Here is a 24,532-nt window from a genome sequence, read left to right as displayed (position 1 = left end):
GAAAATACGATTTGTTGAACTACAAAATAACGGCCCTTCCATTCTAACATATTCATGCAGTTAAGTTTTCAGGCAAGTATTAATTACTTTTTGTATTATGATGTTTGATCTTTAAAACACAGGGCAAATGGACATTTGGTTATTTGAAGCCTAGCCCTGGTCTTAGGGCTGCACCAAAAAATTCTAACACTCTATTAGGAGACTCATACTCAATGACTTTACAATTTGGGAGTAGTAAACTTTAAATCTGCTTTAACTTTAAAGATATAAAAAAGAAAAGGACACATTTTCTAAAACCTCTGTTTTATTTATACAGAGCCAAGTCCACTTCACTGGGAATATGGTTCTTCTTTCAATCCAGAGCCATTGATGAATGTGTTGGTTTTTACCAAATATCCTGGTCAGCACATAGTTGATTAGGGAGACTAATTACAGTGTTAATCCCTCTCAGCTAGAGCTACAAGGTGTGTATCAATCTCCGATTCTGTGAGAATCCTAGAACGCAAAGGGGAAAGAATTAAATGCTTATACATTGGACAAAAACATCCATCAATTAATCTAAAGTATTTTCCTAAAGTCTGTTTTTAAAAGAAGTATCAAAAAACTTAGTAGAGCTCTGTGCAAGATCAAAAGTGACCAAAAAATTAGAAGGTTAACTAGTCTCACAGGGTCTAAAGTCCCTAGAAAAATGAGATGAAAAGTAAAAATGTCAGTAGCAATGTTTGGGAAGAAAAAGTAGTTTTCTTGCTTACGGAATTTTGAAAAGAGAATTAAGATTTTTTTTTCAAATGGTTACTTCTTCATTTAAGTTCAAAGTGCAGAGAGGTTATTATTAGTAAGGTTAATGCACTCAAGGAACCCAAAGTGGTGAAATATCTTGTAATAAGGCTGAATTCTGCTGTTAATGAAATTAAAGAAGTTGGTACAATCTCAAAATGGATTCTGTCCTTTAGGACAAACCAAAATGGTTCCTGTCCTTTGGGGGAAAAAAGCAGAAACTGAGGCAGTGCATTTTTTGAGATAAACATTGGAAAATGAAACATTATCTTAAACTTGGTTCCAGAAAATAATTACTGATATTTTCAATTTGAGTACCTCAGGGCATTATCTTTTTTTTTTGTTTTTTTGTTTTGGTGAGGCAATTGGGGTTAAGTGACTTGCCCAGGGCCACACAGCCAGCAAGTGTTAAGTGTCTGAGGCCAGATCTGAACTCAGGTCCTCCTGAATCCAGGGCCGGCGCTCCATCCACTGCGCCATCCAGCTGCCCCTCAGGGCATGAAAATAGGATTATTGATTACTGTTTTCCTTTGGCTATGACTCTGAATCCAATATTTTAAAGATTTTAAAAAATGTGCTCCATATAGAACTGCTTGAAAGTGAAAAGAAAAAAATAGCAACATTTTTCAATAAAAGTCATCAAGGGGGCAGCTAGGTGGTGCAGTGGATAGAACACCGGCCCTGGAGTCAGGAGGACCTGAGTTCAAATCCGACCTCAGACACTTAACACTTACTAGCTGTGTGACCCTGGGCAAGTCACTTAACCCCAATTGCCTCACTAAAAAAAGAAAAGGATATCCACCTTGATAAATGAACATGACTGAAAATATAACTCACCTGAATTTAGGGTTTTCAACTGTAACGACTCCAACTTCCAACTCTGAAGGTTTGAAATCAATGGATAGAACAGTAGACAGGCATGTTATTGCTGTCTGCAAAAAAACAATATCAGAGATATTAGAATATACAGTCTTTTAATAGTTCACAATTTTACATTTTCTCTGATTTAATTTTTCTAATAATCTGAGATAAGCAAGGTAGGGCTTTATTAACCCTCTTTTACAGAAGAAGAAACAAACTCATAGATTAAGTCAATTGCCCAAGATCAGAGTTAGTGATGGAGCAATGCCTCTGGCCCCCCCCATCTTCTTCTTTACTGGTTATTTTGTCAATGTCAGGCAGATCTGGTAGTTACACTTTAATAATGATTTAACAAAAAGACAAACAAAACAAAACAACTAGTATTTGGACCCCAGCTGCAATCTCTGAATCAGAAGCAGAAAGAGGAAAGGAGAGAAAAGAAAGGGAGGGCAGTGGGGCCTGGGAAACTCTTTCCCCATACTTCACTAAATCCACGGGGCCAAGACTCTACTGACTAATAAACCTGAGCTCCTTTCACTATAACATACTTTCTTCCTAAGTTCTTTGGTTGTTACTACTGATTATTTTATATAGATCTCAAAGGTGAAAGTCAAATCACAATCTATCTCTAATGAAAAAATCCTTTCTTGACAACTATGTTTTTACTAACCTATCTTAAAAGTAAGCTGTTTAATACAACAAAGAATTTTCTTTTTTTTTTTAAAGTGAGGCAATTGGGGTTAAGTGACTTGCCCAGGGTCACACAGCTAGTAAGTGTTAAGTGTCTGAGGCCAGATTTGAACTCCAGGGCCGGTGCTCTATCCACTGCGCCACCTAGCTGCCCCTAACAAAGAATTTTCAAGGGTGTAAAAACCCTAATCAAGTTCACATACTCAAAGTTACACATAGAAGAGACCAATAGACACATCTCTACAGAGCTGGTTTGTATTTCTGATTGTGGCTTTAAAACTATATCTATATTATAAGTAACTCCCAAAATGGGAGATTAATCTATAATAGCCAAAGCATTGCCTCCCCCGCGCCCCCCCCCCCCCCCCAACAGAGGCATCATGGAGAAGGGAAAAAAGCACTAGATTTGAAGTGAGGAGGCAGGTTCGAATCCTAACTGGAATACTGCATGACTATGTGAGCAAATCATTTAATCATTTAGGGACTGTTTCCTTACTTATAAAAGTAAAATAACCCTTTCACTAACCTACTTAATAGTACTATTGTGAGGAAAGTGCCTTATAAAAAAGAGAGCTCTTTTAAAATATGAATTACAGTTTTTGTTTAAAATCTTTTAAAAAATTTTAAAGAAAAAACCCCCAAAACCTGAGTTTTTATACTCACCTCTACTGTCTGTTCAAATGTCCAGTCAAATTTTTTCTTCACTTTCTTTTCAAGAAAACTGGTTGATTCAGTTTGTTTGACTCCAGCTGCAGTGGCCTTAAATCCACAGTAGTAGCCTGCAGGATCGCATTTGTATACTTGAGGGCCTTGTTCTTCATCCACACCAATCAATATCATACCTAGAGAGGGAAAGATCTATATCAAATATTTTGTAGCTTTAATAGAGGCATACCATGAAGCTAATCTGGGGGGGTATATTCCATTAATGGCCAATTTTAATTTCATTCTGGACACATAAATGCTATTCAAAAACTAAACAATATAAAACCACACAACTAACAACCCCAATACATAAAAATGGAAAAACTATAAAACAAATTAGGGGTAAGCCATTTTTCACTTGGGGAAAAAAAAAGTATTTGCCATAGTATTCCTTTAGAAAAAACAGTTACATTGCTGCAAGATAAATCCTCCATCACTGAACCTCATCTTTTAACAATAGATAAGCAAAAATAACTGCTATAGTCATAGTGGCAATTATAGTAATATGCATTGGATAGTAACATGTATGAAACATTTATTGCTCCTGTAGTCTTACCTCTTTTTTTAAAACTTAAGTTGTGTTTTATTGTGATTATAATCACTATAATTATTCAAAATTAGGCTTCCTTTTAGGTTTCTTTTTATTTATATCATTGTATATACGGTTCTCCAGATTCTGCTGACTTGCCACAAGTTAGCTTATGGTTTCTTATCTTTCTATGAATTTTTCACCCCAGTATATTTAACAATTCTCTAATTGATAGCTATCAACTTCTGTTCCAGCTCTTTGCCACAATGGGGAAGTACTATGACGAATATGTCAGTATATTATAAGACAACCTTCTGTCTTTGTGGGTATACTCAGGTACAGGATTGCTAGATCAAAAACAATTTAATGATTTCTATTTTCCTTGCATAATTTCAACTTGCTTAGGTGGGCTGTTAGACAAAGGCAGAGGAAGTAACAAGTGTGCTGACTGGGTCCATTACAAATTTAAATTACATGACTGCAACAGGGATCTCACTGCGGCAAAACAATCTTTTTATTCTTCTTAGACTCTATTGAACTCCCCACAGTGGCTCTTCCAAACTTTCTCTTTCCTCAAAGTTCCAACATCACCTTCTTTCCACTCTGCATCAAGAGAACTGCTGACTTCATACTTTTATGAGTAAATAGAAGGTCTCTGTTGTTAGTGCCCTCTTTTGCTCTATTCTCTATTTCAACCCCTTTGGCATTATTCCCTGTTTCTTCTTTCTTTGTCCCAGGTCTGAGGAAGGCGTGGCCCTTTACTGTGCCACACTCAGCCTTTCTTCTGGGATCTTGAACTCCTCCCAGACAGCTTTTTCCTTGCCCCTTCAATCACTTATCTTGCTCATCATTCACTCTCTCCTTGTTTGCTGGCTCTTTCTATGCCACCAACAAATACACTCAGGTCTCCTCCATCTGTCAATCCTCACTTGATTCTTCTGTCTTCTTAAGCTGTTACCTCATATCCAGGTGGGGAGTTCTCTTCAATTCTCTAACTTAAGGTTAGAGCTTACTATCATGAAACTCAATTGGGAAGGAGCCAATGGAAATAAAGTTTAAAGATGCTTAAGGGGAAATGATTGTTGGAATAAGAGGTAGGGTGATGATAAGGATAACAATGACAACAATAATGACAACAACAATTATTGTCATTATTATATATTATACAGCATCGATAACAGCAACAATAATAGCAATAAGTTTTAATAATAGTTATATTATTGTTATTCTTATTACAATTAGCTTTTATATGATTCTTTAGAGCTTGTTTTACACACATTACCTCATTTGATCCTCCTAACAACCCTGGGAGGTAGGAAACTGAGATTGAAAGAAGTGACTTGCCCAGGGTAGCTGGGAAGTATCTTAGGCAGGATTTGAACTCAGATCTTCCCTGCCTCCAGGTCCACCATTTTACCCAGGTAGAATGGAATAGCTTTATCAAAAAGTTAGGTCACACCTATCAGATTGGCTAAAATGACAAAAAAGGAAGATAATAAATGTTGGAGAGGCTGTGGGAAAATTGGAACACTAATGCATTGTTGGTGGAACTGTGAGCTGATCCAACCATTCTGGAGAGCAATTTGGAATTATGCCCAAAGGACGATAAAGCTGTGCATACCCTTTGACCCAGCAATTCCACTTTTAGGTCTTTTGCCCAAAGAAATCATGGAAGGGGGAAAGGGACCCACATGTACAAAAATATTTATAGCTGCTCTTTACGTGGTAGCAAGGAATTGGAAGTTGAGGGGGTGCCCATCAATTGGGGAATGGCTGGACAAGTTGTGGTATATGAATACAATGGAATACTATTGTGCTGTAAGAAATGATGAGCAGGAGGAGTTCAGAGAAACCTGGAGGGTCTTACGTGAGCTGATGATGAGTGAGATGAGCAGAGTCAGAAGAACATTGTACACAATATCATCAACATTGAGTGTTGACCTACTGTGATGGACTATATTCTTCTCACCAATGCAATGGTACAGAAGAGTTCCAGGGAACTCATGATAGAAGAGGATCTCCAAATCCAAGAAAAAAAAAAAGAACTGTGGAGTATAGATGCTGATTGAACCATACTATTTCTTTTGTTTTGGGTGCTGTTGTGTTTTGTTTTTTTTTCTATTTTGAGGTTTTGCATCACTGCTCTGAGTTTTTCTCTTGTAACAGGATTAATGCAGAAATAGGATTAATGTTATTATGTGTATATATATATATATATATATGTGTGTGTGTGTGTGTGTGTATATATCTATCTATATGTATATGTATAGAGATATATAGATATAACCTATATCAGATTACCTGCTGTCTAGGGGAGGGGGAGGGAGGGAGAAAAATCTGAAATCGTAACGCTTGTATAAACAAAAGTTGAGAACTATCTTTACATGTAACGGAAAAAATAAAATACCTTATACATATATTAAAAAAAAAAGTTAGGTCACTTGTTGTGTGAAAAGATAGTAGATGCTGCTGAGAAGTTTAAGAACTTCCTACTAAATGATCTCAATCTTCTCTTCCCCTGCCCCCAATTCAGTCTAACTGCCTCATAACTGTCTTTTTTCACTCATCTCCAATTTACCCTTGTCCTGTTGTCAGATACTTCTTTTACATGATAGCTAAAAGACCACAATGCCTCTCAAATCATGGTACATGTGATAGCAATAGATTTTGTAAATGTCACAAATACTAGGCAGAATTTAAAAATAATCAAACATCCATATTCTCTTCCTCTTAAAATTATATTTAAATTAACACAAGTTTCCATTTTTATCTTAAGCCCAAATCATAAACAATGAAAAAATATCAACATTACATTTTATTCTTGTGTTCCTGGTAATAGTCAAATTTTTAGAGTAAGATATATCAATTATATTTTATTTCAAGAAAATCTTGAGATTCATTATAATTTTATTACAATTCCATAGTAAACTGATATATAGTTTGTAGCTTTGTAAGCTCATAAAATCTTGAGCTCCCAAATATCACCACAAAATGGCATAAAACCTTAGTCTCTATAGACTAGAGAATAGATTATGAATAAAACATGATTGTAAATGCTATCCCAAACACCAGAAATCTAAGATTTCTACTGTACACATGTTTCAATAAAGTATGCCATTTAACAGCACTCTTTTTGTCTTCTACAAATTAAAACAAATTCTTTGGTGTCAAGGGAGAATAGTTCAAAATTCCTTAACATACTTACAACAGCCAAGGGGCCTCATTTCAGCATTCTGTGTGTAGACCTGAGAAATATCTGCAATCCTTTTACACAACATATCCACAGGAATCTCATAGCCATACTTGTATTTCCAATTTGCAGCCTCATAGCGAGCTCTTTGCACCTGGGACCTGCTGTCAGCTGACAGCAAGAAGAAAAAGATGATAGTGGGAAAGAAGAATCATAAAGTCAGATGATACTCAAACTTTAAAACACAAGATATGGGAGACTCTAGATGCTCATCATCTAACTTCAGGCATGAATATGTGGTGTTCCCACACCGATGCCACATCCAGGCCTTCCTTTCAAAGCTAGCATCTGTACTGTGCCCTGCCCCACATGTTCACATATCCTTGCTGTTCCCAGGCTTCAAAGGATGATCAGGAAGAGGTCCAGGAGCACAGAATAGGGAGGCTGCTGTCACCTCTGGCCAAGACTCATAGTGTAGTACCCATGCTGGGACACAGTATTGGAGACACCAAAGCATTCTGAACAAGAATCTCAAAGGGTGCTGCCCTAGGCTTGTGAAAATCAGGAACTGCACTGGATTTGGAGGTGAATCTAGAATTGTAGCCAGAACCAGACCAATGCCAGAGGCAGACCTGGACTCAGAACTTCAGCTGGTATCAAGTATTTTCTTCCGACCAGGTAAACAGCTTGGAAGTCCTACAGAGATTCAAGGAAAGAACATCCTGCTGGCCTGAAATCTGACCTCCCTGCCTCTCCTGCTCAAAACCTTTCCCACCTGTCTCACCTGACAGATTTTCCACCAATGTGATTTAGTCTGGTTCCCTCATTTTATAGGTATGAATCTGATGCCCCAGTAAGGACTGAGTGGCCATGTGACCATGGGCGAGTTATTGAGTCTCTGGCCTCTGTGAGTTTCAGTTTTCTCTTCTGTAAAATGAGAATAATACACACAATCCTACTTCACATGACTGTTGGGTAAAATATTTTGCAAGGAATGGAACACATACTCACCATACTAAAAAGGGAGCAGAATCCCAAGAACATTGGACAAGGAAACAGATTTGGAAAGGGAACAACTGATTAAGATGGAATGTGACCTAGGAAATAACTCACCACTTGATAACAACTATTGGGTAAACTGGAAAGCAGTTTGACAGAAACTAGGTTTAGTAATATTTTATACCATATATCATAATATATTCAAAATGGATGGGGGGGGGAAAATAACACCCAAGATATGCTAACAGAAGTGCCTTGCATGGCAATATAGCAAGTAATAAAAACCATTTGTGAGTAATGAAGAGGTCAATCCCCGCTCCCCCCAATACAATGAATAGAGATACATATCAACAAAGGAGAGTGACAAGAAATCTTTTGTTTAAAGGGATAAATCTCCTTACTCAATGCAGCCCTTTTGTTTTACCAACTCTTTCCCCCAAATATGATCTACAGAAAACCTGAACTTAGCCTATAATCAATGTTATATTTCAGCACATACCTATATGTGATTTTTCCTTTAAAAACTTTAGGAGTTTGGCCAAAATTTAAAGATGGGTTATATTCATATTGATTTACATTGGCTACCTCTTGCTATAGGTGTATTCCCCCTCCCCAAATGAATAAAAAAATAGCTAAAATTTCCAAAAGAACAATATACTTTTTTTTGGACTTTTTTTTTTTTTTTGCAGGGCAATAAGGGTTAAGCAACTTGCTCAGGGTCACACAGCTAGCAAATATCAAGTTTCTGAGGCCGGATTTGAACTCAGGTCCTCCTGAATCCAGGGCTGATCCTTTATCCACTGCTCCACCTAGCTGCCCAGGAACAATATACTTTTAAGCAGAGTGCAAGTATTATTTATTTAAAATATAGATTTCCCTTTGTTTTCAGAAAATAAATTCTTTTTAAATTAGTTATTACAGTGGGATCCCTGTTTGTTGCAGCAAGTCTTGTTACTATATGGATTCAGGCAAATCTGTAACCTAGAGTGTCATTGCAACCCCTTATCCAATCCCTCCACTTTCCCCCAAACCAAACCAAACCAAACCAAACCAAAAAACAAACAAACAAAAAAAACCTCACCCCTCTCTGAGCTTACATAGACTAGGTGTGATCCCTGGGGCTAACCTATGAAGTGTTATTTTCTCTCTTTTTGTTTTCCCATGGCCCTACCAGAAAAATTTCAAATATAGATCAAGTCCAGAATTTCCCAAATGTACATAAAAGTGTTCCCAGCTCCTAAATACAAGCATTTAAGGTAACAAATGTATAGCCTTTATTTTACCCAACAGAAAACACAGAAAATTCACAGTAGCTCATAAGTAGATATAAAAGACTAACTCCTTTAAAACACAACTCCATGAAAGTCAGATTCAACACAAACAGTCTAAAAGGTAGTTATCACCCTGAAATCTTAAAAAGACAATGTTGGGGGCAGCTAGGTGGCGCAGTGGATAAAGCACCAGCCCTGGATTCAGGAGTACCTGAATTCAAATCTGGCTTCAAACCCTTGATACTTTCTAGCTGTGTGACCCCGGGAAAGTCACTTAACCCCCATTGCCCCACCCAAAAAAAAAAAAAAAAAAGAAGACAATGTTCTACCACAGGTAAGGTCTTAAAGCTTGCTGTACATTGTTAGGCCTCACTGACATTTGTCCAGCATAATATAGGAGGTGCTTTTTAAAAAAATTCAAAATATAGAAGATAGCTTAAGATTTTATCTAAGTTGAACAAATTACCTGTCATTCCTGTCATCACACAGCCAATGTTTTCAGTTATTCTGAATAAATGAGTCACTGTGCTTGAATCCAATAACTTATCCTAAGGCAAAAAATAAAAAGCTATAATTAAAAAGAAATTGCAAAAGAAAAAGCAGATCATTAGTATATACCACATTATAAAATCCTTCATTATGTTAAAATCTTTGTATACTTAGTGTCTAGTATTTTTGTTTTGCACTTAGCTTAAATATATGCTCAATTAACTAGTGATGAAAAAAATGTATATATCAAGTCGATTAGATTTAGAATAAACTACAAGCTGACAGTGATATGTTCCATTAATAACTTTATAGAAAAAATGAATTAGCTTCATAATTGTGAGAAGTTAGAATCCCATGTCACTTATTTCAAAGACACAGTGAAGCAGCCTCTGTTCTAGCCCCTCTTCAAACATTCCTAAAAGATCCTAAAGTAGAAAAACAAAAAAACCCGGCTAGATCTGGTTGGTGCTGGTTGAGATGGGCTAAGTGAACTTTGGTAAACCCAACTTCTTTCTGCACATGCTTAGTAAGTATTAATGAGCTCATGAATATTAGCTTCACCTCTGAGCGAGATTTGAACATGTGATGTATGAAGATGAATATGCAATGGAGGAGAACATAAGTAGACTTCTGGGAAGACTGTGAACCTCCCATCCAATTGGAGAAAAGGGGGGGGGGGGTGTTAAGGGATATAAGCTTGTCTGTGACTGTTCACAAACACTCCTCTGAGCATAAGCAGGGGTGCCCATTCTCATGAAAATGCAATAAAAAGCCTTCGCACTGCAAATCTGATTATTTGTAAATACTTTACTTCCAAAAATAATTAAAAGGAAAAAGGGAAAAAACAGTCCTTTCTGTACATAAAGACATATCACAGATTAATTCAATAAAAACTTCAAATTAATGACAGAATTGTTCATAATTTACTTCACTTTTTACTGTTGATAAATAGAAGATGGGGCAGCTAGGCAGAGACCTAGTGTAAGGAAGACTCAAGTTCAAATCTAGCCTCAGAAATGGACTCTGGGCAAGTCACTTAACCTCTACATCAGTAAATTGTGAATAGTAATGGCATCTACCCCAACCCCCCAGCGTTGTTGTGAGGATGAAATGAGATATTTGCAAACCGTAAAGGATTACATAAAATGCTAGCTATTATTGTTATTACTATATTCAAAATCCAAGTATTAGATATACTTTGATACTATGAAGTTTGTACTCTAGTCCTGTTGATAGACTGAGAATGGACTATGTCCAGTCATTATTAACAAAAGAAAGAATATAAAGCAAGATGCTCCCAGATGTCAAAACAGGACAGTCTCATTGAACCTAAACATCTAGAAAGTTTGAACTTTTTCAGAGACATTAATTCTGTCTCTTTGCATAGATTCTAAACTCCCTCAGAGCTGGTGCTGTCATAGTTTTTTGATAAATAATATCCAGTATGGTGCTAGACACAAAATAGACATTTCGTATAGAATGGGAGAGCTGCACTGGGAGTCAGGAAGAGTTGAGTGCAAATTCTTTCTTTGAGACTTCTGTGACCCTGCGGCAAATCACTTTACCTCTCTGAGCCTTTTCCCACATATCTGTACAACAATGGTTAACAACAACTCTATTGTATCAAAGTTGTAAGGCTCAAATAAAGTCATGCTACTTAGTAAACTTTACTAAAAACTAAGAGGAAGAATATCTATTGTGCAGATCATTAAATGCAGTTAGCTGAACAACCTCCAGATCCCATAAGAGAGAGGGTGGGGGGGTGGGGACATGCACAAGCATGAGAGAGACACGGATAAAAAAGACAAAGTATGTGTGTGTGTGAATGCATAATGAGGGTCCCAGAACTTAACATGAGGTTGGGAGCAAGCTGGATTGTCTTTGGAAAATTGCAAAGTTTTTCTAATAAACCTATGAAACAAAAGTCCACCTTTTAAACATTGTTATTTTTCTAATGGTGACGTACGGCTGTGTATGGTTCATAGAAGAACTTTAATCTGGGAAGAAATAAAATAGAGGATCCCCCAAAGTGCAAGAAAAGATAAAACAGTAGATGCTAACAAGGTGCAATTAATTTATTACAAACAAGGAATTACTCAGAAGAATTGTGAAGGATGCTACTAGAGAAACATATGACCAGAAAGAAAAAAAAAAGAGCTGGTCATATAACAAGAACAAGATATAGTTTTAGTAGCAGCCTGGTAGGCCTGGGTCCAGCTAGGGATGCTCTGGCCCTGAGGCAGACACTCTGACCATGGAAATATGGTTGACCAACTTGCTGGGGTTGGTTAGAGATGACTCTTTCTTTGGAAAAGCAAAGTAGTTAATTAACCAGATAGTGGTTAGTCAAACAGATAACAAAGCAGACATGTCACAGACATCCAGAAAGCTGGCACCTTGAAATTTATAGCATGAGCTTAGTTGGGAGCCAGTCGTGTTTGCTATGTGATTAGGATCAGGTAGAGACAATAATCTCAAGTTAGAAATGTGGAATTTTTATTATCCATGTATCCCACAGCTGTAACTTATCAGTCCTAAGTGTCTCTTCCCCCACGCCCTTCTCTCCTGTATAAAATGATCACCTTCTCCATTGTTTGGGGGAATTGAAGTTTAGATTTCTTCTCCCAGTCATACCTCTATGTGCTGACTGATTGAGGAACATGCCATAAATCTGTTCCTCCCCAGGAGTTGAAGCTTAGACTTCTTCTCCCGGCCATACTTCTTTCTGTGTGCCGAATAATAAAAAACTTTTACTTACTTAAATTTTGATTGGATTGTGTGGGTGAATAATTCTTTGAAAGAGGAATATTTTCAGACCCAGTTTCATGGTGACAGCCTACATGCTCCAATGGGATTATTACAATTTCAAGAGAACTTGAAGAAGATTCTTCAGTATATTGGGAGGAACCCTTAAGGTGAACTAGGATTACAAGACCAAGAGTCAAACAAGGATGGACAGACATGAGAAGGGGAGGGGGGAAGCAAAGACATAAAAAACCCCAAAAGACCTATTTGTACAAAAATATTTATAGCAGCTCTTTTTGTGGTGGCTAAGAATTAGAAATCAAGGGCAGCTAGGTGGCGCAGTGGATAGAGCACTGGCCCTGGAGTCAGGAGTACCTGAGTTCAAATCCAGCCTCAGACACTTAACACTTACTAGCTGTGTGACCCTGGGCAAGTCACTTAACCCCAATTGCCTCACTAAAAATTAAAAAACAAAACAAAAGAAATCAAGGGGATGCCCACCAATTGGGGAATGGATAGACAAGTTGTAGTATATGATTGTGATGAAATATTATTGTGCTATAAGAAATGGCAAGCAGGATGATTTCAGAAAGGCCCAGAAAGACTTATATGAACTGATGTATAGTGAAGTGAGCAGAACCAGGAGAATGTTGTACACAGTGACAGCAATATTGTTTGATGAAAGACTGTGAATGACTTAACTTTTCTCAGCAATACTATCATCCAAGACAATTCCAAAGGACTAATGGTGAAACATACCATCCACCTCCAAATAAAGAACTGATACTGATTTAACACAGACTGAAACATGCTATTTTTCACAATGACCAATATGGTAATGTTTTACATAACTGCTAAAAAAAGGGGGGAGGGAGAAGGTCAGAGGGAATACTCACATTCAAAAGATACTCCACTATAGTTGGATTTTTTAAAAAAAATTATTGCTCATTTAGAACCATATAGAAAAATAGTGCTAAAGTAGGCATCTTGTTAGTTAAATATGGTGTCACATACATAAAATCATGGTGAATACTTGCATACTAATATACTCAAGTAACTTAATGAATATTACTTACCGGTACTTTCTTCTGTGTAACAATTACTGCACAGTCTTTCCCTCGGACAGCTACTGATGTAAGGCCACCCTGGTTAATAGCTTTAAAAGCATATTCTAAAAACATGAAAGTGATCAGAAAATTCACCTTAGTTCATTCATTTACAATGCAACATCTTCAAGGTAAGCAGAGAAAACTACCTCCCTTCTCTCCCCCAAATACATATAAGTCCCTTTCCAGAGGAACAGCTCAAAAAAAGGGTCTCCTTTTCAAAAAAAGGTTTCTTTCCAAGAGATGTTTCCAAGCTGGAAACATCATTTGGAGAGGAGATGACTGGACACTGCACTTCCTATTCAATGCATCACTAAACTCATTAGTCTGACATCCAAGACTTGAACCTCCTTGTAGCCTTATCTCAGGATAAACCATCCTCTATTTTCCAAATTTGTCCCAGATCCAGTTAATTGTTTCTGTCTTTGCTGATTTTGTCTCTGGAATACCCATCCTCCCATAATCTCAAATCTCTATTAACTGCTGAAATCCTTCAAACCATAGTTAATGTATTAGTCCTCTTCCATGAAAGCTTCCCTCACTCCTAAATTATTTCCTCTCTCTATCTTATTCCTTTCCTATTGAATTATATTCTAATTTGTATTAGAGCCATTTATGTGCCCAAATTAAGTTGTAAGCTGCATCATTCACCTTCTTAAGCCCCAATGCATATGACAATGCCTTTGCAAATAGTTATTTAACAAATATTTGTTGGGGAAAAACTGGAAACAAAACGGGTGTCTATTAATTGAGGAATGGCTGAACAAATAGGTTTATAGATGGCATGAAATATTGCACAGTGAGAAATGACAAAGAGGATCAATTCATAAAAATGTGGGAAGATCTGTTGGGAAGAATGTAATAGTCATATTCTGTCACTGTATAGGTTGTTTTCCCTTGTGATTTTTTTGGTTTTTTTTCCCCTGTTGCTGTTACAATGGAGAGTTCAATTCTGGGAGCCGGGAAAGAAATGAGAATGATATTAAAACAATACATATTTATTTTAAAAACTCTACCCCAAGGGGGCAGCTAGGTGGCTCAGGCACTCACTCCTGGATTCAGGAATACTTGAGTTCGAATCTGGCCTCAGACACTTGACACTTACCAGCTGTGTGACCCTGGGCAAGTCACTTAACCCCCATTGCCCTGCAAACCAAAAACCCAAACCAAAAAACAAAAAAACCCACCACCACCACAACAAAAAAAACAAAACCAAAAATAACAAAACAAAACTCTACTCCAACATAACCAAATGAATATAAGCAACATACAAAAACAAAACTGAAACATTAAGACCTTATATGATGAATCAATAAGCATTAATTAGGTGCTTACTATGTGTATTGGTACTGGGCTAAGCACTGAGGATAAAAAAGAGGCAAAACCACAAAAACGATCCTGCCCTCAAGAAGCTTACATACTAATAAGGCAGGTGACATGTAAATAAATAAATATATGTAAGATTATATGTAGAATAGGTAATTTTATAAGGTAATAAGGTAATTTTAAAGGACTCAACTGAGTTGAGTCTTGATAGAAACCAAGGTTGTCAAGAGGCAGAAATGAAACAAGAGAGTATTATTTCAGGCATGAGGGACACCCAGTGCAAGGCACTGAGAAGGGTGATGGAGCATTCTGTGTGAAAAACAGTGAATAGGAATGCAGAATGCATGGAAGAAGAGTAAAGTGTGAGAAGATTGGAAAGTCAGGAAGAAACCAGGTAAGAAGAGTCTTACATGCTAAATACAGGACTTTATCCGTGGTCCTGGAGGTGGCAACCTAGGCTTTAAGAGAATTATTTTGGTAGCTATGTGGAAGATAAAGTGGGGAGAGATTTGAAGAAGGGGGACCAATCAGGTCAACATAACTTGGTGGTCACATAACTAGTTAATCTAATAACAAGTCATAAATACAAAGAGGCAAACTTTGTGCTAAGATCTCCCATCTCCAAGTTAACCACTATTTCCACTACAATTCATACCACCTCTAACAATAAGAAAGTTAACAGTAGAAAAAAACAAAAATCACCCAAGGAAAGGGGAAAAGATTAGGCAAAATACTTCAAAAAAGAAACTTTGAAATCTAACTAAAACATTTATTTTTCTAATTAAAATATTTTCCCCATTCAAGTACCTTGGAATGAGTTTGTGTTGTAAAGTTTTCTCAGGCTCCATATCTAAATTTCCAATTATCTTAAGAACATTTTTATCTCATGTCCACTAGCACTTCAAACTCAATATCACAAACTATAAACTAATTATTTTCCTAACCTCTAAACCTGCTTTTTCTCTTGAATTCCCCATCTGTTAAAGGTATAAGCATGGACACTGAACTTTATTTAAGTCAGACCCAGGCTCTGACATTTCACAGCTAACTAACCACTGCCAACTCAAACTTCTCTAACCTTCAGCTGCCTTATCTTAAAAACAGGGATATATGGAAAGAACACATCACTAGGAGTCAGGAGATCTGGATCCTAATCCCAATTCTGCCATTGACTAGTTGTACCACTTTAGAGAAGTAATTTTGACCTGCATCAGTTTTCTCATCTGTAAAATGAGGTAATTGAGCTAGATAATCTTGAAGGTGCCTTCCAACTAGGATTTTAAAATTTGGGATTACCACAAAGTTATTTGGAGGAAAGCATTTTGAAACCTTAAAGGGCTATAAGATTTCAACTCTACCTCCATTGTATTCGCACTGCTCTCATATTCCTCCACCTCTTAACTAGGTTCCCTACATCATTTTGTTTCCAATATGGTCTAAAAACCAGATTGTAAAAGCCAGATTAATCTTCCTAATGTATAAATGTATACTCTTAATAGTTAAAAACCTTGAAAAATTTCCCACTGCTCACAAAGACTCTACCAATCAAGTGCCAACCTACCTTTTCAGTCTTATCTCACATTCTTCTTTTGTTTTGTTTTTGGTTTTTTTGCCCAGGGGCACACAACTAGTAAGTGTCTAAGTGTCTGAGGCCAGATTTGAACTCAGGTCCTCCTGAATCCAGGGTCTGTGCTTTATCCACTGTGCCGCCTAGCTGTCCCCACACTATTCCCTTTTGAACACAGATATATACATTTCTTAATACCCTTCATTGTCCTTGTCCCATACTTTTGTTTATAGCTAAGCCTGGGATACCCACTCCATCTGTTGAAACCATAATCGTTGAATAGTTAGCTCAAATATTATCCCCTCCTCTCTAAAATCTTTAATGGCACTTCAGCTGGAAGTGTTTTCTCTCTCTCAAACCATCACAGCACTTTGTACCTCTCATGCACTTACCAAATTCTTTTTGTGCATTTTTTTATCCTTTCTACCAGACTGTAAACCCATGAGAGCAGGAGCCATTTTATTTATCCCTCATGTCTAGCACTGCACTTTGCACACAGTAGGCCCTTGATAAAGGTTTAGTGAATTGCTATGGTTTAAATATTTAAAATGCCCACCACCAGAACACACTGGGTATCCAGCCATATACCTAAACTCTAAACTATTCAATGATTCTTCCTTTTCTCTCCACCATGACTACCACCACTTCTATCTTCTACCCTGCTAGTCAAAATTGGCAAAAAATATAGAACTAATTACAGATATAATAGCTTCTCACAGTTAGAAGAGACCTCAGAATTCACTGGATTAAAAATTTAGAGCTGAAGAAACCTCGACCCAAAAAGGTAGGTCATTTAGTCTAACCTCTACTCACTTATTCTTTATATATGGGGGATGAGGGGAAGTGGAACTTTCTTCCACTGATTTGAAAATGTCTAAAATCCATACCTCTGTTCTTTCTGAATTTATCCATTTGTTCATAAGCATGCTCAATCAGGATACTCCCTGTACTAATGATTCTATGAGCAGTTCTGAAGCTCCTTTATACAGGTCTGAGTTAATGGCTTTCCATTGAAGTGTGAAGTGCTCTGATGATGGTAAATGAGAATGAGAGGGTTTTACAAGGTCTCTTGGTAGCCCTTGCTAACATTCTATATGACTGAGATTCTAAGAATAATGATTTAATAGTACTTATTGTTTCCTGCTGGCCTTTATTTGGTCTGATACATGAAGCTAGCTGCATTTTTGGGGGAAAAAAGAGGAAAATAGTTAAGAAGAAATGGTGATTTGGTGCACCACTTTTAAAAGCGCTTTGTAAACAAGCTCTTAATAATCTTTGTACCTCCCTGAGCACAGTATTTTGCACAAAGTTTTGAACTAGTGAACAAATATGTCTTGAGCACCTTGTTGTTGTTGAGTTGCTTCAGTTGTGTCTGATTCTTCATAACCCCATTTGTAGTTTTCTTGGCAAAGATACCTGGAGTGATTTGCCATTTCCTTCTCCAGCTCCTTTTATTGATGAGGAACTAAGGCAAACAGGGTTAAGTGACTTGCCATGGGTCACTCAGTAAGTATCTGAGGCTCAGCACTCATCTACTGAAACACCTAGCTGCCCCAATTGAGTATCTATGATGCCAAGAGGCAACTCTAAGGTTAATGGAATGATTCTGAATACTTTTACTTGTCATAAAACATGAAGAAAATTACCTCAAATGACTGATTTTTAAGAGACCGTGGTCAATCTCATCATTACAATGTCTTTCCAAATTCTAAGAAGGCAAATCAAATTCTTGGTAATGAAACGTTCAAGGTTTACTAAAACTAACACATCAGGTTTACACCCCATATGTGTTACATCTCCTTGATCTTGACACCTGGCTGGCTCAGGCTTCCTCTTCACCCTATTCCTTCCTTTACTCTAATGCTCCATATATTAACCTCACAAATGTCTTGAATTCCTCAATTCTTATTATTCTCTTTTAGCCACCTGAGATGATCAAACCTTAGATGTTACCATCATTTTTTTTTTTAGTGAGGCAATTGGGGTTAAGTGACTTGCCCAGGGTCACACAGCTAGTAAGTGTTAAGTGTCTGAGGCCGGATTTGAACTCAGGTACACCTGACTCCAGGGCCGGTGCTCTATCCACTGCGCCCCCTAGCCGCCCCATGTTACCATCATTTTTAAACTGCTGCACCTTCAAAATTTAACTCTGAAAATTTCCACTCTGATCACAATCGCATCTTTTCACCTCTTTCACTCCTCACCCCTTTCCTACCTTTCTCTGTCCCAGTGAACACCACTTTATTTCTCCATCTTTTCCCAATCTATCAACTCTGATTGAGAGCCTTATTTTCCTACCTATTCAGTCTGTCAGCCACTTAAAAAAATGTCCTTTCATCTGCCCTTGAATTTTTTGCACAGCCACCCAACCTTTCTAAGTAAGCTCTACCAAACCTTCCACTACAGGTGATTCAGACCCATACCTCCTCCATTCTTATTCCTAAATTGCCCTAGCCCAGAGCTTCTTAAATCTTTTCCACTAGTGACCTCTTTTCACTGTTTTTACTCAGACTCCAGATATTTTTTCAATCCCCATATGGGGTCATGACCTACAGTTTTAAGAAGCTAGGCTGTAGGGGCAGCTAGGTGGCGCAGTGGATGGAGCACCGGCCCTGGAGTCAGGGGTACCTGAGTTCAGATCCGGCCTCAGACACTTGGCACTTAACTAGCTGTGTGACCCTGGGCAAGTCGCTTGACCCCAATTGCCTCACTAAAAAAAAAAGAAGAAGAAGAAGAAGAAGCTAGGCTGTAGGCAACTGTCCTAACTGGGTCTTCCACAAATTTGTCATCTAATCTCAACTTGGCCCTCACTTCAGTGCTTTTCTTCTTTTCTTTTTGACTATCACACTCTCCATATCAGCTATTCCAAACTTCTCTTCCCAAGCCTTCAATTTTATTCCCATTCCCTTTGCTGTCAGTACATGACTTATAAGCATTTTACCAAATCAAGGACATCTGAAGTGAACTTTAAACTCCCTTCAATATCCTTCTTTCCTTCCAGTGTCAGTGGGTTACCTACCACCCCACCCCTTCTAAACTTGCATATCCACCTAATAGAAAAAGACAGCTGAGTGAAAATTAATGAGAGCTGAAAGTGAAAGGAATATCATGAATTGCCATGCCAAATAAGGATTTTTAAAAGGACAGGTTGCACTGGCTGGTAAGAAATGTGGAGCCAAATAATACCTCTCCTAGCATGCCTTAAGAGGCAACTCCAAGAAGGTCACCTTGTCTAGGAAGAAGCTCCCTAACTCTCCCTTGGGAAGGGAGGAAGATTAAAGACTATGGCTCCAAAAGGAAGCATGGAAATAGCATGGCCAGCTAACTAAAACCCTGAAGAGATTAAGGCAGCTCCTAAATGATTCCTCTCAACTTGCCAATGAACCAGGTGAAGTGCAATCAGACAGTTATTTCCAAACTCTAGGACTATAACACAGGGGGAAGGGGTGGGATACAAGTTATATCTAGGCTATAGTTTGAGGTTTTCCAGGGAGAAAAATGTAAGCCAAAGTTGCAATAAAACTATAGACATCATTCTTTTATTGAATATTTAAAACCTTAGAGAAACCTGGGCTAAAGTTGGGGGGTGGAAAGGGACAGGTGTTTGTTACAGTAAGGGCAACTTCCTCCAAACTACCTGAAACAACCACATGAGTCCTTTATCTGTGGAGGGTGCCCAATCACCCCTCCTTCTAGACAGGTGGGAAATGATATCTATTCTCTCTACCTACCAACTTTACATAATGTTAAAACCTCATTTCACTTATGTGTGTAGTTGTTGTGTCCCCATAGAATGTAACCTCTTTAAGTAGTTTTTGTCTACGAATCCCAGGAACCTCACACAGTAGGCATGTGTTAGATAAAAGCTAACATCCTTTCTCCTGTCATTCATTGAAAGGTTGTGAAAAGAGTAGTCCATACTTCTTGTCTCCACTTCTATTACCATTCACTCTTCCTCCCCTTGCAATCTACTAAAGTAGCTCTCTCTAAAGTCACTTCTTGTAACCAAAACCAAAATTCTTTTTTTGGGTCTCCTTTCTTAAACCTAACTCTGACCTTCTTTATCTCTATCCCTTTGTACATACTTCCCATGTTTGGAAGAGTTTTTGTTCTGTTACCATTTGTTGACCAATATTTCATCTCCTTTATGAAACTTTTGCCTTTTCCCAGGTGAAAGTAATTTTTTCCCTCCTCAAATTTTTCATGGCACTTTGCCTGGCTTTCCTTTATTCCTTTAACAATCTACTTTAAGTCATACCCTTTCCCCTACAATCAGATTATAAACTCCTTGAGGGCAAAGATTTTATCATGATAATTTATTGTATCATATATAATTTATTTTGTATCAATATTGTATCATAAGCCATTTATAATTATATGATAATTTATTTAATAAAATAAAAACAAACAATAAATAATGATTAAGCATCTGCTACATGATAGCTACTATACAAGGTCCTGGGGACAGTAAAGGCATTCATACAGGAGAGGGCATTTAAGTTGAGTTTTGAAGGAAGCTATAGGTTCCAAAGGCAAGGTAGAGAGGGAGTACTAAAGCACAGAGATGGAATATGATGACCAAGATGATCATACTGGCTATAACTACTTTCATTTTCTTTTTCTCTAGTAACCTCTACCAGGAACCTGAATAGCTGGATCAAGTCAGTAAAATAATCCAGAACAAATCTGCCTTGACCTAGAACTTTCTATTTTTTTCTACCTAGGTATTCTTTCGGGTCTTTTGAGCTAGTCAATGAAATCCTTATCATCCCATAGTTATTTGTGAATGTGTGTGCCCTTCTATTAGAATGTGAAGGCCTTGAGGGCCACAAACTGTTTTAATCTCTCTTCTCTAGTACAGTATCCAGGCCAGTGTTCTCCATGTAATAAGAGCTTAATAAATGCTCCAATGATGCTATCTCAATTGAATCCAACTGTATTATGTGAAACAGTAGATTATGCTTCAAAGTTGGGTCTTAATAAACTACATCCACTAGGAAAGTACAATGTCAAATATGATTCTTCCTGTGCACCAGAAGTTTTAGGACTGAATATTCAAAGCAAGAGAAAGCACATGATGGAAAAATTATAGGCTCAGAAATGAAAAGTTAGAATGTAAACCTATTAACCAATTATCTCCCTTATGTTCTGTGAAATGCAGTTTTTTAGCATTTTTTAAAAAACCAATTAATGAAGATGTGCATTAAAAGAATAATTTTTAGAAATTATAATGAGTTACATTAGAAAAGGTGATGAAAATGTAACTGGAGGGGCAGCTAGGTGGCACAGTGGATGGAGCACCGGCCCTGGAGTCAGGAGGACCTGAGTTCAAATCCAGCCTCAGACACTTAACACTTAACTGGCTGTGTGACCCTGGGCAAGTCACTTAACCCCAATTGCCTCACCAAAAAAAAAAGTAACTGGAAAACGTTAACTCAAGCTGATATGAATGTTAATCCAAAGTAATTGTTTTTTCTTTGCTATAAATTTATACAGTGATTTTCTTCTCACCTCAAATTTAAGCTATTTTGGTCCTTAAATTTACAAATGAAGATAGTTTAATAGGTCAATTCATCCTAAGTACAGTAGGCAGCAACAAATATGCTCTGAAGTCACTTTGGTAGAGTGAAAAAAGCAGTGTACCTGGCATCATGTCCTAATGGTGCCAGTTAATAGCTATGTGACCCAGGACAATTACTCAGTTACTCCATCTGCAAAATGAAAGGGTTAGACTCAATAAGGAGTCCTTCACTTGCTTTTAATTTTGATAACTATATTTCAATATAATTTGTTTCCTTATTTATAATCCTATGTATTTCATGTATTTTAAAAATATGCTCTGAGAAGGGGGGGGTCCCACCAGATTGCCAAAGGGGTCCATGGTACAAAAAAAGCTTAGCCCTTGGACTAGATGATCTATTCTATATGGCTCCTTCCAGATCTAAATATCTGCTTGTTACCCTGCAAGAAAAGTTCCAAAAGCAGGAGTTAGTCGAAGGAGAGAGGAAAGGAAGGGAGGTGTGAATTAGATTTCTGAAAGAAATAATTCAACTTTAATTCAAGAATCATTTACTAAGCACCTGCTTTCAGCAAAATGCTGGGTGCCAAGGGGGTTTACAATTTACAATCTATTGAGGGAGATGAAATGTATACAAAACAAAGTAACATAAAATAGGTTGTGTGAAGTATCCGATATAGCTGTATTGGAGAGAACACTTCCAGCTAGGAGGATAAGAAGTTAATTTTTAAGCAAGGAGGAAAGGGAGTAAATGGACTGATACAGGGTTTTACTATTCGCAAAGGCACTTTTCCTCACAAGTGAGCAATTGGAGGTCTTACCTGAAGCCACACAAGTAGTTTCTGGCCTTGCAGGCACTTGAACCTGGTCAGCATGGGGCTTTAGAAGTCATCGAACCTAACCTTTCATTTTACAAATTAAATAACTGGGGTTCAGATAGGTTAAATGAGTACAGATAGGCTATATGAGTACTAAGGGGCGCAGCCGAGATTTACCATCCTCCTCCCTCCTCTCCGTCCTTTATACTTCCCGCATCCAAGTTGGGGTACCCAAGGCCACATTCCCCAAGTACGATGGTCCTAAAGGAGTCGTGACCCTGGCCTTTCTACCATTCCGGGACCACCTCTCTGTTCAGGAGGCGAGAAAAGACGCCGAGTTCAACTCCCCGGGTCCTGCTCCAGAATCCTTGGGAAGCCCGCCTCGCGCCCAGGCCTGCCCGAGCCTGGGCGCGCTTCCCGGCTGCATGGCTGGCCCCGGCTCCAGGCCACATCATGACGGGGCAGTTCCGCCGGGGTGGCGGCGGGGATCAGGACACTCACCTACTTGGTACAGGCGACCCTCTGGAGAGAAGATGGTAATGTGCCGATCGAAGCCGGCACTGGAGCCGCGGGACATCTCGGCGCGCTCACTTTCTTTAGCTCCGATCTAACTAATCCTACCGCACCCTCCACTGCAGATATACAACACCCGGAAGTATCAGAGTACTAGAGAATACTTCCGGAGCGCTGAACACAGGGTTGCTGACGCCGTCGTTTGCCAAGGTTTAAAAGAGGGATTTCAAAATGAGCATGCGCAGCAATAGACCGGCTTCTCGGAGAGAGAAGGTGGAGCCGCTGTTACTACAGCAGAGCAGAGGAGAACCGGGAGGGGAAAGAGAAGATGACTAAAATTATTTTTAACGTTCATTTTTAAAAATTTTGCGTTTCCAGTTTTCTCCCTTTCTCCAGTCCTCACCCTCATCCATCGAGAAGGCAAGCAATATGATATCAATTATACTGTTGAAGTAATGCAAAACATTTCCAAATTAGCTATGTAGCAAAAAACCAAACAACCCAAAAAAAAAACAATAAAAAAGAGGGGCTCTTAAACTGGGGTCTACGGGTAAATTTCAGAGGGCCCATGAACTTAAAAAAATTTTGATAGGTTTATTTCAATATCATTGGTTTCCTTTATAGTCCTATGTATTTTATGCTATTCATTTAAAAATACTATTCTTGGAAAGGGTCCAGAGGCTACACCAGATTGTCAAAGGGTAGTTAAGAAATCCTACTTTATCAAAACGGAACAGATCTACCCCCAGGCACTTATTTGCTTTATTAAATGAGTCTTGACATCATTAAAGTTCTGAAGGGATACATATTTCTCCTTCCCCTCTTAGAATGTAAGCATTTTATCTCTTTCATTTGGTCACCTTTCTAGGTTTTTCTTGATTCCTGCGCTATTTCCAACTTCCTATTTAACTCTGGCACTTTTATCAGGAATGTTGAAAGTGCTCTATTCCATTAAAGATCTATTTCTCCCCTGTAGGATTATATTATGTCTTTGAGGCAGTTAATTCTTGATTGTAAAAGATAAAGATCTTTTGTCTTTTGGAATTTGGTATTCCAAAGATTTCTGTCCATTACAGTAACTGCTACCAGTTCTTGGGTGATCCTGGCTGTTTCCTTGAAACTTACCCCTCACCACCCTCCCACCCCCATCTCCAGCTACTGCAGTTCTGGTTTTGGGCTATGACATTCCTGGAAATGTTCATTTTGAGGTTTCATACAGGAGGTGACAGGTGAATTCTTTGTATTTTTCTCTATCTTCTGGTTGTAACAGATCTGAACAGTTTTCATTTATGCTTCCTGAAATATATACCATACATACCATAGGAGTACCAGTCATTTTGGGGAGGGGGGGTCATAGTTTTCAGGGAGTCTGATGATTTTTTTTTTTTTTATTGAGGCAATTGGGGTTAAGTGACTTGCCACACAGCT

At 38.0% G+C, this 24,532-nt stretch overlaps 1 protein-coding gene across 1 annotated transcript; it reads right to left on the bottom strand.

Moving 5' to 3' along the window:
• Positions 1 to 286: 286 nt before the first annotated feature.
• On the bottom strand, positions 287 to 23,263 carry PSMA6 (proteasome 20S subunit alpha 6). Its single transcript, XM_043988395.1, has 7 exons — positions 23,093 to 23,263; positions 13,333 to 13,427; positions 9,489 to 9,570; positions 6,768 to 6,923; positions 2,992 to 3,170; positions 1,615 to 1,709; positions 287 to 495 (listed from the first exon to the last, which is right to left on the bottom strand). The coding sequence occupies exons 1-7, from the start codon at positions 23,166 to 23,168 to the stop codon at positions 438 to 440; spliced, it is 741 nt and encodes a 246-aa protein (XP_043844330.1). The 5' UTR covers positions 23,169 to 23,263; the 3' UTR covers positions 287 to 437.
• Positions 23,264 to 24,532: the final 1,269 nt, after the last annotated feature.

This window comes from Dromiciops gliroides, chromosome 2, assembly GCF_019393635.1.
Source record: "Dromiciops gliroides isolate mDroGli1 chromosome 2, mDroGli1.pri, whole genome shotgun sequence".
Classification (NCBI taxonomy): domain Eukaryota; kingdom Metazoa; phylum Chordata; class Mammalia; order Microbiotheria; family Microbiotheriidae; genus Dromiciops; species Dromiciops gliroides.
This window is presented reverse-complemented; position numbering and strand designations above follow the sequence as displayed.